The 18,051-nt window shown below is 42.8% G+C and overlaps 1 protein-coding gene across 1 annotated transcript; it reads right to left on the bottom strand.

The window, feature by feature from the left end:
* Nucleotides 1-1,506: 1,506 nt before the first annotated feature.
* cacng1b (calcium channel, voltage-dependent, gamma subunit 1b) lies at nucleotides 1,507-14,677 on the bottom strand. Its single transcript, XM_035180630.2, has 4 exons — nucleotides 14,159-14,677; nucleotides 6,157-6,231; nucleotides 4,511-4,648; nucleotides 1,507-4,093 (listed from the first exon to the last, which is right to left on the bottom strand). Exons 1-4 carry the CDS (start codon nucleotides 14,397-14,399, stop codon nucleotides 3,861-3,863), a joined length of 687 nt encoding a protein of 228 aa, XP_035036521.1. The 5' UTR covers nucleotides 14,400-14,677; the 3' UTR covers nucleotides 1,507-3,860.
* Nucleotides 14,678-18,051: the final 3,374 nt, after the last annotated feature.

Genomic DNA, 18,051 nt, shown 5'->3' on the forward strand with positions numbered 1-18,051 from the left:
AGGCCGAGCCGTGCTCATGTGTCCGGATGCACTTCTAATAAATTCACAATAAAATTTGATTTGATTTGTTATCTTCTTCTTATTTTTCGGTAGCGTCCAGCACTCCACTGACCCTTACTGTCTTAAAACTTAGAAACCTCAGAGAGAGCCACGTAAAGGAAACCCTCTCCCAGGACGGACAGAAGTGCAAAAGAGGAATCAACAAAATTACAATATTTACAACATTGATTTGAAGAAAATGTTTGTAACATGAAGGAAAGGCGTGTCAGCGTTTATACTTTCAGTAATGGTAGAATACGTGAGTAGGGACATTGTATCTGTCTGTATGCTCTATCGCTGTGTGATCTTCAAATAGCGTTTCCTATTGTATGCCATCATTTTTTTATTTTGAACTCGTAAAACACCTTGTAACTGTGTTTTTATTGAAAGGTGCTATATCATATATGAATGTTTAATATTGTCACATTACGTTTTTCAGCTACACATCAGTGGTTGCATCTTCGAGCCCTATTTGTTATCATATAGAGGCTGAAAAGAAAATCCTGCACCACAATACAACCGCATTTAAATCTATCAGATCTAGATTTTTATTTGATTCTGCATGATCAATGTATATGTTGCAATGAGCTATATCTCGCAATGTTAAAGGAACAAAAAGATACCGCATCCTTCCACCAAGTTTTGTGGTAATCTGTCAAGTACTTTTTCACAATCCTACGATCTTACAGACAAACAAACACAGCATACGGATGTGGGCCACTTCAGGCAATGATGCAGCACTTCTGGCCAGGACAAAATGGATGCAAGCCTAAAATGGCCCACTTGTAAAATAGAATATGTGCCCAGAATTTCCCAAAACAGATATGGGCCTTTTTTGGCAAACATGCGGCGCTCTAGGCAAGGTGTAATCTGGATGTGAACCCATGTGGTAAAGCACAAAACAAATTTTTGGCACCTTTGGCACCTTTGGTTGAAATGCAGTATTCCTATGATGCACTTGCGACCCAGATCTGGCAAACGGGAGCGGACCGGCCCATTGCCATCACTCCATGCAGTGTGTAGGCGGATGTGGGACGTGGGCCGAATCTGGTCCTGAAACAATTTGGCTATGTGAACAAATTTAGATGACATTATAACCTTCTTGGCAGAGGTAATGACGGCACTGCAGATAAGTAAGTAACTCTGATTACATAACTCACATCTACATGCAAATAATTTTTTTTTTTAACATTATTGTTTCACGAATCCAGAAAGAAATCACCCAAAACCTGTTCTCACTGCTACAAAACATTTTTATTTTCAAGTGATCTAACAATGGTTATTCTAATGATCTAATGATGTACCTCTACTTACCTGCATGCCGCGTTCAAAGACCTATATAGTAACTCAAAGCTTATGTAAACATGTAATTAGATAAGAGTGAGGCGCTAACACGAGGGAGACACACAAGTGGTGTTTACATATGAAAGCAATCTTAACAGGCATTTACTTGACCTTTCCCACAACAACAACAATTACACATTCAACAGCACGGACACCCGTATTTGCTGCTTTATTGATTTTTCTCTCTGTTAAGCAAATTTTAATTATTTACAGAGCCACATCCGTCTGTTCACAATGTGTAAATCCTGTTTTTACCAGGTTAGTTTGCACAGTCAACATTCAACATCATCTGCAAACACATTCGCTTCCAATGTGTCCGTGTCCTCGTCCAGCTTTTATTCCAGCCTGGGCACAAAAATGTGTGATCCATGAGCACAACCTTTTTGTGTGTTATTTTCAGTCACAGAATACGAAACACGTTGTTCCTTGCATGTTCTGTAAACAGGTAAATGTATATTTAATAGGGGGAATTCCAGGGATCTAAACACATGCAGTTGTTAGAGAGGACATACGGCTGGGATTCAGTGGTCGCTCTGCCCGTGCTCTTCTCACTGCTCTAAGATCAGATGAATGATTTAAGGAACTTTGTGCATCTATTACATCCTCTCGTGGAAAGCTCTGACCTGCAGTGTGTAAGGTCTCTGGAGCATCTCCAATAGATTTGTCTCTCAATTGAACCTCTTCTTCTGGTTGAGAGGTTCCTGCACTGAGTGTGACTCTTGTGTGTGAATGTGTGAGCAACGACACGAGGATCGCCGAACGTCTGGTAAAGAAAAGACTGGAAAAAGCCATTTTTTATTTCCTGAATAAATACATACATTGACCCTTTGTCAGTAGATTAACATATAAAAGCCAAACAAGGAAATCTGCAACCTTACTTGATTTGATGCTGTGTGTGAACAGAATGGAAGCAGAGGGGAAATAACATGATTATGCCTTAGTTCATATTAACTTATTAAAAGAGTGATGGTAAATATTACGTGTGGGGAAAACCAATGCTATAAAAGTCTTTTGCTTTGCACTGTGCACAAAAAGTCATACCATCATGACCTTTATAGTTTTATTTAAGTTCCCTTGGGGAAAGAAAAAAGACAATCACGGACATCGACTTCACAAATCTAAAATAAATAGTCTGGCAAGTTGTTAACAATGAGGTGAATATTTTCTTCAAAGAAAACATCTCTTATTTCTACGCTGTTCACTTCAAATTAACAGCTGGTTCCTGTCCAGCTGAACATGACACTGCAAATTATATAAAATAGTCAATAAAAAAACTGTCAGGTTATTGTTTCAATTTTCTAAAATATAAACCTGTACAATTACCAAGTCCCATTTTTTTTTTTGATGGCAGTAAGAAAAATGGAAATGTTCTTCTCAGTCGGACCCCAGAGCCAAAACTAATCACTTCTTGTTTCCCTGTATTTAGGGAACTTTAATTCCACTGCACCTGCACCAGCTGACTGGCTCCAGGGCCAGAGAAATAATTCAAATATAACCTGTTACGACGAAGATGACTGTTTTGCTAAGAATATACAACCTTTGTGTAACGTATACACAGGAAATAAGAATTCCTGCTGCCGTCAGGTGAAACCAGATTGAAAAATAAAACGAGAAAACTGAAAAGGTCAGCTAGGATTCGAATGCGACTGTAATTAAAAAAAATAATGCAATGGGATTTTCATCTGACAGCAACAATGTACAGTCTACAGAACAGAACAATCTTCAAGCTTTAAGCTACTATTTTACAATCATATGCAATAATTAAAGTGTATAAAGTCTATAGCATACTTACCCTAAATATGTTTTTAGCTTTGGGCAAACAGAAAGAAAAGTAATATAACTTAATGATAAAACATTACAAACATCAATATTTTGAAAGAAATTCTAAATGGATGCTTATGGTATATTTTATGTAAAGGTTTGCTTCATAACCCACAGTTATAGAGAGCCACAGTCATGATGTAATGCACAGAAAAAATCCAGTTCTAGGGAATTCAAGTGGAGAGTCGGGCCTTGGCGGAGGGATACACTCTTCTACTATCCTTGTTTCACATGATCAGGTAGTCCAGACTTTGAATCTCTCTTAAGGCTCTTTAACTTTTATGAAATTTTAGTCTCAAGGTTTGAACCTGTCTTATCTGTTTGTTGTATGTCTGTATTTTTATTCTTGGGAAACCAGACTAAAACCTCTTTCACCCTGATGCACCACTGGGGGATTTATTAGATAGAAATGTCCCAATTCAAACCAATTTTTACAGCATTCTTTGATTTCACTGCTATTAACTCAGTGGAAATGTAAAATAATATCACGATATTAATATTTTTTATGGCTGTTTTCTGTCAGAGGCATCTTTGTGCACAAGAGTTAATGCTTTGGAAAATAGGATTGATAAATATGTGGGACGGTATAGGGAGCCTGTGTGTTTTATTTTATTTCATTTTTTGTATTTCAACTATGCCTGTTACATCCCCTGTGTCTATTCTAAGGTGTCCGGATCGGCGTCCATGCAGGTCTCCCAAGGATTGCGAGGCATGTGGGGCATGGAGATGAGAAGCAGGGCGCCTCCGCTGAGGATTAGAAGAGTGAAGGAGGCGCAGGCGCAGGTAAAGGACCAGGAGTAGTAGTATTCAATCCAGATGGTCTCATCACTGGCGATCATACGTTTGACAGACTGGCGCATCACCTCGACGGAAATGATGATGCAAAGGCCTGGGTTCCAAAACAGAAAGAAGGGATTGTAAAGGGCAAAACAGTTTAATCAACCAATTTTACAATTCCACATTTACACGGCAGGATTTTCAGATTTATTTTAACGCTGTAAATGTGGTTTTCGTTGGGAGATCACACTCATCACAGTTAATTTCATCCCTCATACAGAATACTTCAAAATGTTGCCCCAGAGCTACATCAGCTCTATCACTACTTTCCATCTACCCACAAAAAAACCTCAGCAAAAAAAAATTACCTTTTCAACTCTGTTAATTTAGCTGCATCTGTAATATTCATCGCAAGAGAAAAAGTGTGTGTGACGCTGACGCACTACTTTTCAGGTTGAGCTGTGAGAAAGACACAAGAGAACCAGAAAGAGAAACTGATTCGTGATCCACATCGTGTGTTATATCTGACCTGCGAAGGCAAAGAACATCCCGGCGGGTCGGAGCAGGTAGTCACGGCCCTTCCCGAAAGAGAAGATGACACAGAGAGTGCCCAGAATCATGAAGAACAGACTGAATATGGCGATGGCTGCTGCTGAGATATTGTACTCTGAGGAAAGAGAAGAAAAAACAATAAGAGGCGGGATGCAAGGGAGACGGCAAGATGGAGAAGACATAATTATTGTTTCAATATTGCACTCGGGCGAGTTATGACACGGATAATTAGCCTTAAAATTAGCCTCACTTGAAAAGCAACAGCCATTTATATAAACTACATGACAGATAAGATGCTGCAGGCTGAGAACAAGATGATTAGAACATCGTTTTCTCCTTCCGCCCACCTCTCATCCTGTCTGTTTGTCAGATAAAGATAATCTACTCTTTCTTTCTCTGTAACGCTCCAACTGTGATAAAAAATGATCTGATTCCACTCAAGCATTTCGACTGTGGAGCAAACACCAATGTGTGAATTAACCTTGAACTCAGCGTCTTAGGCTCCTTGTTAGAACCCGTGTAGGAATGCATGTTTTTCTGTTTACTATTAAGCTCGGGAGGGGCTGTGTGTGAGAACGCAAATGTCAGAGTCATAGGTTCCGGATATTCTCCGCGGTTTTCCTGCCAGCCCCCTGGTTAAAACAGCCGGACATTGTGCGGGGGATTCACCACGAGCGAGTGAGCAATGATGCAAAACTGAAAAAACTAAATTATCTCAGGATGAAAGTTCAAGTAGCCCAACTTTGTTCTTACAAAAGAGATATAAGAATTCATTTTTTCACGAATGACGCCTCACCAGTGCATCTTTGTGCTGAATGCTGTTACTTTTGCTCTCTGTTATGTTACATGCAGATTTGCATTTATTTCTTGCCTCTTATTCTGTGTTGTTCTTTTCATGTCTGTCCTTAGAAGGCTGTGTCCTCTTTGGTTTTCAACCTACAGACCTTAACGTGGTTAGCAACACACCACTATAGGACTTAGACTGTGTCCTGGCTCATAGGAGCATAAAAGTACAGAAATATGAGGAGGTTAAATCAAAGTATTTTATAATGTAATCGTAAAATTGACAGGCAGCCAAAGAAGAATCCTGGAACAGGGGGATGTGAACACAGGCTATAAGAATGATCGACTGTATGATTGTGTGCCTTTATGGGAATCAGGCTCATGTTTTCTTGTGTGTCTTTCTGTGTCTGTCGGGCGCTGAAACAGAGGAGGGAACAGAGGAGCTATTTCCTGGAAATACGTTAACTTTGAAAATAACAATCTCGCTGCAGCGGGTGAGATAAAGGGATGAAAGTCAAAGGACAGGGCAGCAGATTTCTTTACTTCTCTGATGTGAGTGATGGTCTGCAGTAAAACAACACATAATCCAGGCAGCATTATCTTGTGTATCCTATTGGTTAGAAAACGAATGTAGAAGACAGGGTTGTCTTGTTTCATCGGAGTCTCGCACATGACATACATGCATTTCCACACATGTTCCGTGTTGTACAATGTGGGTATGTGATGTTTGAGCTCATGCACATTTAGTAAATTTGATTTACTCCCATTTTCTTTTACTTTAGTAGAAATGGTTTCCGTTATTCACTTCAACAGTCTGTGTGGTAAAGAGAAGGCACCCACCTTTCTGGGTCTTGACTTCAAAAACTTCAGCCTCTTCCCCCGATGTGAAGTGTTTGAAGTAGGAACAGTTTTTTGCTGCAGAGAAAGACAGGATGAGAGACGAGGAAGAGAGGGATAGAGAGAAATCAGAGGGGAAGACGACACATGGCTCAGACTCTTCGATGTAAATGTTAAATCTCCGGCTGGAATCAAATACACATGGATAAATGAGACAGAAACATAGGGTTTTGGTGAGGGTCTTGAAGTCTAAAATTCAATCTGAATTCTATATGTCAGAAATGATTTGTCAGCATGCATGGTTTGAAATGCTTCTGCATGTTGTAGGTCTTTCTCAAACTGATACTAACACAAAATAGTAAAACTACACCCCGGTCAGAATTACTGCAGTACACTCCTTCCACTAGCATACTTCACTTTACCTTCAATTATGGGGATATGGGACTCTACTTACAACTGGACATAGGTCTTAAAATCAATTTACAGTCTTTACAGAAACCTTAAAGAAGTATGTATTGTATGCATGGCTTCATAATTTATTTTACCCAGGAAATCAGGGTTGGTGTGTTGCCACCACCTTGCAAAAATGTAAAGTTATTGACTCATGACTTATATGTTTGAGATCACAGTGTCTTTAGTTTTACCTTGTAGGAATAGCATAAATATTCTTCTCAATAATACCATCATGTGTTTTAAACTCTTCCTGAGAGTCAAGCTGCAGTTCTGTAAGCTGGATGCAGCCTCTGTATTATCTCATACCCAGGAGCTCATGGCAAACCCAACAGCTTGAACCCTCCTGCTTGAAAAACATTCTCTGTGCCCATTATGGTAGAAAATGAAATAAAAGGTGTGTGTTATAGAACCACACATCTTTACTTGTGTCTAAATCGGTAAAGAATCGGCTTTCACAACTGTTCCACTTCCTCTGTTTGTGTTTGATCAGGTGTACATGTAACACCGCTCTCCAAATCCTCTCCAGTATTCTGCAGCTTTGCAGTCATCCCAAAACAAATGTCTCAAACTCAAATCCTTCCCCGTCCTGTCGGCTGTGCGCTCATACTTTTCAGAAGTACAGTTCACACAGGAATAATGAATTTCTGCTATTTCATGGCCCCAAACTTTAGTCCTTTGACCACAATCTCCAATATTGCCTGATACAGAAAAAACGATTCCTGGGTGCCGTCCTTTCCAACACATTCATTTATCTGTCGTCTGTCTCTGAGGGGAGCAGGGCTGAGAGGGAGGGCTGGAGAGGACATAAAGGCCAAGTGAGTGTCCCCTCGTTCCTCCACTCACCATCCGTTCTCACTGAGATTAAACCCATAAAGCAGACAGGTGCTCTCTCTGTCCACACCGAGATGGACAATGTTTGTGTGTTGTCTCTCTCGCTCTATTTGTCTCTCTCCCTCTGTGCGTGAGTGTGTGTGTGTGTGTGTGTGTGTGTGTGTGTGTGTGTGTGTGTGTGTGTGTGTGTGTGTGTGTGTGTGTGTGTGTGTGTGTGTGTGTGTGTGTGTGTGTGCGCACTAGGCAACAGTGGAGCTGTTTGTTATCCAGGATGAGAAAGAATCACTAAAGAGGTAACCTAGCAACAGGCTGCTGCAGGTCTTGGCTAGTGCTATCTATTTACTCATGTAAAGGCATATCAGGGCGTGTGTGTGCGTGTGTGTGTGTGTGTGTGTGTGTGTGTGTGTGTGTGTGTGTGTGTGTGTGTGTGTGTGTGTGTGTATCTGCAAATACATTATTTTCATTAGCCTTCTCTCTCTGTGTCGTCACCTCTGAGATAATGCATTTCATTCAGAAATTATTCAGACCACTTCACGTTTTTATGATGCAGCCAAAAACATATCAAATGAATGAATCTACACTAATTACCCCTTAATGACAGAGTAATTGTTAGATACCATTGCAAGTTTATTGAGGGATACTTGAGTATTATGATCCTTTACTTGGTACTTACAGTAGTTGAAGCACAACTGACAGTGATCACAGCCTCGTGTCTTCTTGGGTATAATGTGAAAAGCTTGTCAAACCTGGAACTGGGGAATTTCTGTCTTTGTTCTCTGCTGATCCTCTCCAGCTCTGTCAGGCTGGATTGGTACACAGGTATTTTTTTTTGTTCTCTCCACAGATGTTTGGTTTGGCTCCAGTTGAGCATTGTCTCAGCCGTGGGCATAAGGTCATTGTCCTGTTGGAGGAGGAACCTTCAAACTGTATCTTATTACTTTGGCTTTATTGTGTTATAAGTGTAGAATGATGAGTGGAAATTCAGGCGTACCCACGAAGACCCTCCTTTATGTGCCGCGTAGACCGTAAAGGCCAAACCCAAATGAGACGCTCAGGTCTACAGAGGCTCGTCCCGCCCTTATTGCTGTTGCCGGGCAACAGAGCTGTAGTTGGACACGACGAGAAAGATTTAATGCTCCTTGATTTTTTAACATTAGCCGTTCAGTTGAGTTGAAGCATCAGACGTCTCGTCACGAACAGCCCAATCATGCCGCCGTGACAAAATCGGTCTTCAAGTGCAGCCTCCGAAGGATGCGTCCCCTGATTTAAGACACAGCTCGTGTCTTCTAGTTTACAGTCAATTGGTACTAGATTTGCTCCTCAATATCTGCATGAAATGAAACAGCAGATTGTCCATTTCACACAGAAGGAGTAGCTATACTTACAATTTCAATATATTCATTAGAAAAAAATGTATGGTTTCTTTTTTCAAACTATTGATGATTAAAACAAGGTTAAACAATACATCGTGTGTATCCCATAATCTTGTAAGTGTATCGTAAGTGTAGATGGAGAAGATTCAGTCTGGGTGTGCCTCATCAACCTTGCAGTCATGGCTAATGGGAAGATTTAGTTCTGGGGGCAGCGTGATAAGAAGGCGGCATCGCCTGTCATTTTAGTTTTGCCTCTTTCCATTAGACTCCGCTGCCACCTCCTCTCTTTGATATGCAGCTTCTCCTTTACACATTTCTCACCTTCTCCACCTGTCATTACACCTGTCACCTCAACTTCTTCTCTCGGTTTGGTTTGGTTCTCCATTTCCATCTTTTTCCTTTGGTTTCCCTGCTCACATCTCTCCCTCCACCCACATTCCCTTTATCTTCAGAAGTTTTTAGGACGCACCCACAACATGCTGACTTTTAACTGAACTATGCTGATATTTTTACATATCATGACGGCTGTGCAGACAATTTACACTTTGAAAATAGCTTCTATCACTTTTTGCAGGACTTTGGGTGGTTTTTTTTTTAGGTGTTGAAGGGAAGGGGGGTGCTGTTCTTATTCTAGCCAGGCAGGATGACCGACTAATTCTGGGTCAATGTGAATTGGACGAGTGGTGGTATTTGAATGGCTGCTGCACTAGGAGATGTAATAACTGGGGCACGACACCTTGCGGCTTTTCCTGTACACGTATGTGTGTGTGTATGTGGCCTGACCTTTATCCTGAAATTCAAAACACTAGAGTCTGACTGACTGTCGTGATCACGGTCACCAAAAATGGCATCATAGCATCACATTATGTAAGAGATTTCAACAGTTATCTCTGAGTATCATATGCAATGTTGCATGTTTCCGATTTACATAACAGGGAGTGATTCATTCACATTTTGAAAAGTGTACTTGTTTTCTGAAGGCCAAAACAGCCGCACACCTCCACAGTTTGGGAGCAGGGACGTGGCAGACTAGAAGGAAAAAGGGCTCTTTGAGTAAAAAAGTAAAAGTGGTTGTTCAAGGTGATTTTCAGGGTATGAATTGAGGCCACCAGCCGTGTTAGTCTCTTTCCACTAGAGAACCAGAAAATATGTTGCGATAAAAAATATCAGATGATAAACTCCTTTTCTCCCTTGCTCCCTTGCACACACGCTGTATATGTGTAGGAACACACCCATGCAACACAAAAAGCACTGTTTATGCTCTTTCGCGAACCATAAAGCATTTGTTTGACTTTTACCGCACACTAAAGCTGTCATGCGTCGTTTGTGGGAAGCCATTTCAGAAGTCATTTAGGTTTGCCGCTTTGCTGCCGGTTGTTACACAACACCTTCACACAAGCAGTGTAATTGAGCCCATATGAAACTGTTGGTGTATGCACCTGTTGACGACTACCTCTCTTTGGGAAAATGCCAATGCGTGTGATTAAATTCGGTCACTCTGCGCTCGATGATGTGATCGGTATTCTGCACTCTTGTAGTTTTTTCTTGTTTTTTCAACAATCAGCCTAAAACACATCTATTACACACGTGGAATTCAAAAGCAAGTTCAGTAAAGCTGCTGTGATCATTTTTACAGTCAGCCTCTCCTTTAGACTCAGTGTTCACAGACACATCCAGAACCTCACTTTCCCATCCTACAGCTATAGGTCGAAAGTGGGAACCAATCAGGCAACAGTTACTAAATTCCCACCAGCTACCAGACCTAATCACAACGCAGAGTTCGGTGCCTGAGCTCTGTACTGAAATAGTTGCCCTGCTTAACGGTGACATAAACATCACGTGCCCTAGTTAACATTACACTTAGCTGTGGTGGCAACACACTTGGCTCTGGCAGCACGTACAGACAGTTAGCTAGTAACTAGTTCAAACTGGATTCACCACGACAACAAAAAGCCTACAGCTGAATGGGTTGAAGTCCCACACAGCACAGGGACGGAAAACACGAATGCAAGAGCCACAACACAACTGCAACAGCCACAGTTGACAGTGTGGGCGAGTTTGGAGTATTTAGCTGTATTAAGCACTCAAACTGATTTGGTGTTAAATGATTGTAGTTGAGTTTAGTGCCCTCTGCAGGTTCTGTCATTGTTTAGGTACTGGTACCTGTTTGAAAGTATTGATATAGCACTGGTATCAGAAAATACCCAAACGATACCCGGCCCTATAACATAGAGTATGATCAGGGTATTTAGTACCATTGTCTTGTTGCTTAATGAATCATCTCGGTGTTTATTTTTAACTCCATTGACATTACAGGTTGAACATTGTAGAAAATGACTTCATGATGCAGACCATGTCTCAGGGTGTTAATGTTGTTGCCTGAGGTTTGCTGGCTTGTTTTTATAAGAGTAAAAAATCAAGTGTGCAGCCGATCCAAGCCGTCAGTGCTTAGCCGGGCTGCCCAGCTTCCTGATAGCACTCTATCAAGGTGGAGGCAAACCGCTGAGGTCAGAGAGCGGCTGTGTTTCTCTAGCCTCTCCTCACCAACCTGGAAGATTGACCAGTGGGGGATCAGCAGAGACAGAACCTGACATTCGGAGAACAAGAGCTTGAAAGGCCTTTTCTCTGCCACTGGAGGACAATCACCGAACAGATTAGTTTGGATTTACTCATTTCCTCCCACAAGCCTCGACTTCCTCCTGATGAACTCACTTTCAGGAAGCAGGAAAGAACCCGACCAACCATACTCACTTATGGAAGAAAGGGTAACTGGTTTCTCGGTGTACTGTGGTCAAATTGCTTGCAGTTAGTTATTCCGTTGGTGATTGGTTGGTACAGTCACAGCATGAATCTGCTAATAACATTTGGGGTCAGTGTCTGCAGTTAAAGTAATGAGTTGTCAACCTCCGCTCCGCTTGTTTTGTGCTATTTGACATCAGGGTTGTGTTGTTCATGCACATTTGATTTACTTATTTAAGATTTCACTAAACTGCTTTTTTTTTCTCATACCGTTTCATCTCTAATCTCAACAAAGTTCCAGCTCCACACTCATAGATCCATCTCTGACAATAGCTGGGCCACAAATGGGGAATGATGGGCTTTTATAACCAAAACCATTAGGCCGGGTTCAGTAGCAAACAGCCACGTCTCCAAATCCAAGTGTGCAAGCCCCATTGTGGTTGTGGGAATGTCGCTACAGGGGTCTCTGACAAAACAGGTGACATTTCTTGCCGCACAGTTGACAGGCAGCAGCAGATTCAAGGAGGGTGGAGCCCTGTGCACCGAACCGAACTCTCCTCGCTGCACCTCAAGACGAGCTGCAGCAACTTCAGTCCATCATATGGTTTCTCTCTAGTCAAGACATTATGTACATTTCAGGCTGTGTTGAATATCAGAGAAGCAGCTGCGATCCTGCACAGATGTTGGCAAACTATTTTACTGCTGCTGTCAGACTGTGGAGATTGTAACTGGATCGTTCATCGTATTCGAGTTGTCTGTCAGCTACCATATGCCCTTCTGTCATTTCCACAGGTGATTGACTTGAAGGGGGAAAAAATCTCTTAAAATATTGAAATTTCTTCCTCCCTTTTAAAACCAGAATGTGTTCTGGAGGAACACTTGTCAGATTTCTATTACAGACACCTGTCACACCTCCTCTCTGGTTTCAGAAATTTTCCTGAAAGTTTCCAGAGGGGCTGTTTGTGAGAACGCCGATGTCCAAGTCGAAGCTTTGAGCAAATGTGAGAATCCGGCAGTGAGCGAGTGGGTGGTCGTTTTGACGACGTTTCTAACACACAATGGACGCAAAACAAACAAAAAGAAAGTTCAGTATCTGAATGTTCAGGACATTTTCCTGTTTTTGAAAACGTGTCTGAACCGGACAATCTCCTGCTTCTTTCTTCATATGTGAAATGCAAACTCTGGAAAATATCCAGACCCAATTTAACCCAATTTACCCTGAGTTCATGACTGAAAAAGGCGTCTGTCCACTGGTCCTGTTGCTTTGTGGCTTCTCAACATGCGAGACATAAAACTTAGTCCAGTATCCCCTGTCTTCATTCTCCTTGGACTCTGTAAAAGTGCTCCCCCTCTCCCCATCAACCGTGGTATCCCTCCCTCTAACCAACCATTCACACTTCATCTTTCTTCTCCCCAATCCCCTTCATCCCCTCCTGAGTCTCCCAGGTGCACTCTAACTCATGAGCTGGAGTGGGAAGCCACACTCCATTAAGGCCTGTACTGATCCTGAGGTGCCGCAGCCGGAGGCGAAGTCAATGACAGAGTCCGAGTGAAATCTCTCTCTTAGGCTACAAGGCACGCGCACACACAACCAGTGGCCAACGCGACGCAGTTTACCTCAGGGCCGGCTCTCTTGTGATTAAAGCCGTAAGACTATTGTGGAGAACTTTGAAAAGCAAGACTGAATACTTGTTTGACTTATTCATTGAATTGCCTACTGTATAAAAGGGAGGGAGAGAACCTTACAAAACTGGTTTGTGTCTTGAAGATCACTGTCCTGCTTTTTTTTTTTTATAGCTTGTAATTAGCTTGTGAGTATGGCTAAGAAACGGTGCGTGTAGACATTGTGCCAGCCAGGGTTTGTCAGTGGCATCAGAAAATACTGATTGAATTAAGTGACTTCCTTAGAACACTGCTCTCCGGTCAGCCTGTTGATCAAAGTGAATCCTCAGGTCTGCTTTGACACCGCGAATCACTCTGAGCAAGAGACGTAGACGTTAAAACGCATCTTATGATCTCATAATTTAAGGTGCGTTACGGTGTAACGCCTCCTGCTGTGATCAAATAGCTCAGAAGAAGGTGCAACAGAGAAAATGAAAGAAATAAGGGCCTCGCTTGCTCCTCATCGCGCATGAAGAGTCTCTGAGGGCAGACAGAGATGGCTCGTGTTTTTGTCACGTTAAATGTGAAGTATGGCTGCGATATGCTTCCATTACACACTCGACTTCAGCTGTTTGAGTGCGCTTAATTGGCAGTCTGTTTCTGGTGCATTTACAAGGAAAACTTTTAAAGTGTGCAGATGAAACCCACGTACGTCAATGTCGAGGCTCAATTATAACTGTGATGAGCAGACGGACGATAGCATAGACCACCCTATTCAGCTCTTAAATCTGTATCTGCTTTGACCTTCATCTTTACACTGATACACGAAGCAGAACTGCAGCATTAATATTTCTTTACCGCTTCAAGTCCACTTTCCCTCAATAAGAAAATAAATCCTCACTGTGACCATACATCCAGGGTTGTTTGGAGTCCGAGGAGCTTGTCAGTCAGCAGCTATACAACAAATAGAGATGCTTAGCCCAAACATTTCTGCCATGCTTCCATACCTCCAGGTAAGCTGATGGGGCCGCAACCTTTGCCCTGGGGGTCCTCCTCCACGATGAAGATGCTCTTCTTACAGAGCCTCCACAGGCCAAAGTGGGCTGCCTCGCAGGTGGCGTTGAGCTTCTCCACGCGGGGGCTGAGCACGGCCCAGTGGTCGGTCACCACCGCCGCCAGCATCGCCGACATGCCCACCACGATCACCACAGACGTGATCTTGACCTTGGTCGCCTGCTCCTCAAACATGCTGCTGCCCGATGTGTGTGTGTGTGTGTGTGTGTGTGTGTGTGTGTGTGTGTGTGTGTGTGTGTGTGTGTGTGTGTGTGTGTGTGTGTGTGTGTGTGTGTGTGATGGTAAGAACAGTCAAGGTTGTTTTGGTTGTGTTTTTCTTCTGGTCCTTGATGCCAGATGTTGAATCCAGAGGTTCCTCGTCTTGTCTGAAGCTTCACTGTACACTGATGTCCTCTCGTCTCTCCTGTTCTTCTACGGCTCTTTTCTTCTCTTTCTCTGCCTTGTGCCGGGTGGTTGGTAAAAAAAAAAAGGGACCAGATAACAGTGCCCTAGTTTCTACCTCTCTCCTCTCCTCCTCTCCTCCTCTCCTCCTCTCCCTCCCCAGTTGCCTTTGGCGAGCTTAGGCCATTCAGCTTCGAGATGAAGATGTACCGGGAAGTGCTTACACCTATTACACCTATTACTCGACCATTGGCAGGAGTTGGGTCACGATCAGACGCTTTCATTTGACATTGAGGTGATCCAATACCCAGGTGACCCGATCAAAGACAGTGGTTGCAAACTTAGGGCAATATTTGACAGTCCTGATCAGTATCTCACTGTCATTCCTGATGTTATCAATCCATTCTCTCTCTCACATTCTCCATCAGTCTGATCCGTTTCCAGGCTCAGTTGTCTCGGGCTCTGCGTGCCAGGGGACTCCTTGGGTTGGGGGGGGCTGAGATTTCCTTTATTAGTTGTCGTCTGAATGAGCTGATCTACATAGTCAGCCAATCAGCAGTCATGGTTTGAGGCAATTGGGTCCCACCTGACTCCAGCAGCTGATCCAGATTTGGAAAGTGAAAAAGGGTGTTGGCAAAGGACCTCTGAAACTGGAGGTTTAGTTGGCTTCTGTGTTTTAAATCAGTTTGGTTTCATACAATATATATTTTACTAAAGCATTGAGATATAGCTTTTCCACTATGGGTTTTCCCCCCCATCATTATTCAAGAGCGGTCTTTCAGTTTGAGAGCAGTAGTTATTGATTTCACATTCAGATTTTGTAATGCTGCCACTCAAATAGCCCTGCTTGTGCTTAGATTTGCTCTCCTTGCACTCGGACAGATCATCGACATCTGGCATTCTATTGGTTGGGGGAATTTATGACAGACTTGTTGCACAAAAACATCCATGCGTGGAAGATTAGAGGAGAAGTCCGAGAACAGACTTTTAAGGCAGACGCAGAAGCAGTGTGAGCCAGAGGAGAAGAGCTGAAGCTGGAGCGCAGGATATCTAAGCACAAGCAGGATTTGAATGCAAGCCTAGGATTCTGAAGATGTGAAATCATTGCAAAATCTGAATGTCAAATCAACAAGTCCTGCTCTCAAGCTGAAAGACCAAGCACTAGTAAAAAACTCTATATGCCACCTACTCTTAAAATCTTAAAATACATGGTTACTGCTACGTGTTAAATAACATCTTAAGACTCTAAATTGAAACAATATTCTGATCCCGCACTCAGATGCTTTGGATGATTGTGGCTGAAAAATGTCAATACCCACCTGACTGTTCACTGCCTATCATTTTCATAGTTTTTCTCTCTTTTACTATCTCTGTCTAATAAAGGCCCAAAAAATATAAACTTAAGAAAGTATAAAAACATGATACATCTCAGAGGCATAATCAGCCTTCTCCCTATGAAGTACTTGAGTAAATGGACAAGCTTTTTATAAACCACTGTGCCCCACTTTAGACAGGACTCTGGCCCATTTTCAGCCCTGACAACGCTCACACAGCTCTGGCTTTTTAACACATTACATGGCAGGACGTTTAAAGGAAGAGGTGGAGGCACAGGGTTTCATGATGATGCCTGTGTGTGTGTGTGTGTACCACTCTAAAGCAGAGAGAGAAGGAAAGAGGTGGGGTCACTTGTTCAAAACGAGTGTTCATGTTTGTGTGTGACAAAGTAATTGCTGGGTCGAAACTTTGTCGCAATGTGAGGGAACCAAAGTGCCTCATTCAAACACCATCAGTAGTTAACTGAGCCAGGAAATTGATCATCAAAGACAAATCATCTCTCTCACTAACTTAAAAAAAAACTAGAAACCCCACAGCAGGGGTCGAGAGGAGATGAGAGACGGTTGTGTTCATTATCACGTTCCACCTGGATGCATTTGCAGCAAAACTGCTTTTTCTCCCAGAGGACGAATCCCTCGCCGAGGCTGTGACAGCGACCGCTTGTCTCTTAAGTGTGTAATAACACAGCCTGTCTTACTGGGTGACCCTCTGACCTGCTTCATTTGCTACACGGCTCCCTGGAGACTGTAAAGCGACGGAGCACCTCGCAGCTGCTAAGTCTCCAAGCAACAGACAGCAACGAGTGCCCCAGCGGTGACGCGTCATACCAGCGTGTCACACGTGGAGGGATCGCCGCATGTCAGCCGAACAGCAAGGTGACACACAGGAAGTGGATGACAGCACCTGGCAAGAAGGACTATTTATCAACATCACCAGAAATATCACTGGCAAACTTTCAACAGTCTGCGACGACAGAAACATACTGAAGCACTTTGGCTGAAATCAGGATTGACACGTCGAAACGCAGCAGCGATTAACTTCAATTACAGCTGCCAGCTTCCCTGTTAGGATTTTTATTCCAGGATGAAAAACAACCTTAATTGGTGGCTAATTTTACCCGTAGCTGAATAGATTGCAAAGCCTTCAGAGAGACCCGCCTGTGTTCATCTGCTAATGACAGGCAACATCACTCCAGCTAAATTAGATTACCCATGCCCTGAGGCCATTTCTATGAGGGTCACGTTAATATTCTTCTCTAAAACAACGGGATCAGTTAGTGTGCACCTTCGCCTCAGTGACGCCATCCTCCCTCGCTCGGCTGTAGCAAAAGCGATGGCCCTGGATCTGCACGCAGCAGAGGTTGGGTGATGTCGGACTGCGAATTGCGAGTTAATGAGTGCAGATTGAAGAAAAATGAAATTAGGTGGCGATTACAAGGGGCTGATGTAGCTGTTGTACTGCAACATCAGATGTTACAATCAAAAGATAATTTCCCCAGCTAGATAAAGAGCCCTGATTCCTCCAGTGAAATCTCACCAGCACAATTACACACATCAGACAGGGAAATTTAGTTTTATTCATCAATCTTATATGGGGCACATCGCACCACGCTGTATCCCTGATTGATGGTTCTACATGAATTACCAGATAAGAAGAACCAGAAAACTCAACAGAAACCTGCCACACTGGTGAAAGTCTGCTTTTCCATTTACAGCTGCATATATAGGAAGCATATGAAAAGCAGAGGAAACAAAGTTGTTACACTGATGTGTTAAAGCTTTCATTCTGCTTAGTAAAAACATGATGTGGCAAAAAATACATTAACCTCCGGCCCAATTTCTCTGCCCACCACCTCTCAGGTTCTCTGTGCCCACTGATTGAATCAGCCGGCCGACTGCTGAGATTCAAAAGGGATTTTAAAAAATGGTTCCATTTTGTCAGGCTAGCATCTCTCAGAGCCAGAGTGACGTCTTTTTAACATTTAGAACTAAGCGCTCGGCCATTAGCACGACGCTGACTTATGATTTAGTTTCTAAGGAAAACAAAGCAGAGACTCTGGCGCTGACGGAGCTCATAGCTCATTCTGAGGCGACAGTGATTCAGTCTAGTG

Source organism: Hippoglossus stenolepis, chromosome 16 (genome assembly GCF_022539355.2).
Source record: "Hippoglossus stenolepis isolate QCI-W04-F060 chromosome 16, HSTE1.2, whole genome shotgun sequence".
Taxonomy (NCBI): domain Eukaryota; kingdom Metazoa; phylum Chordata; class Actinopteri; order Pleuronectiformes; family Pleuronectidae; genus Hippoglossus; species Hippoglossus stenolepis.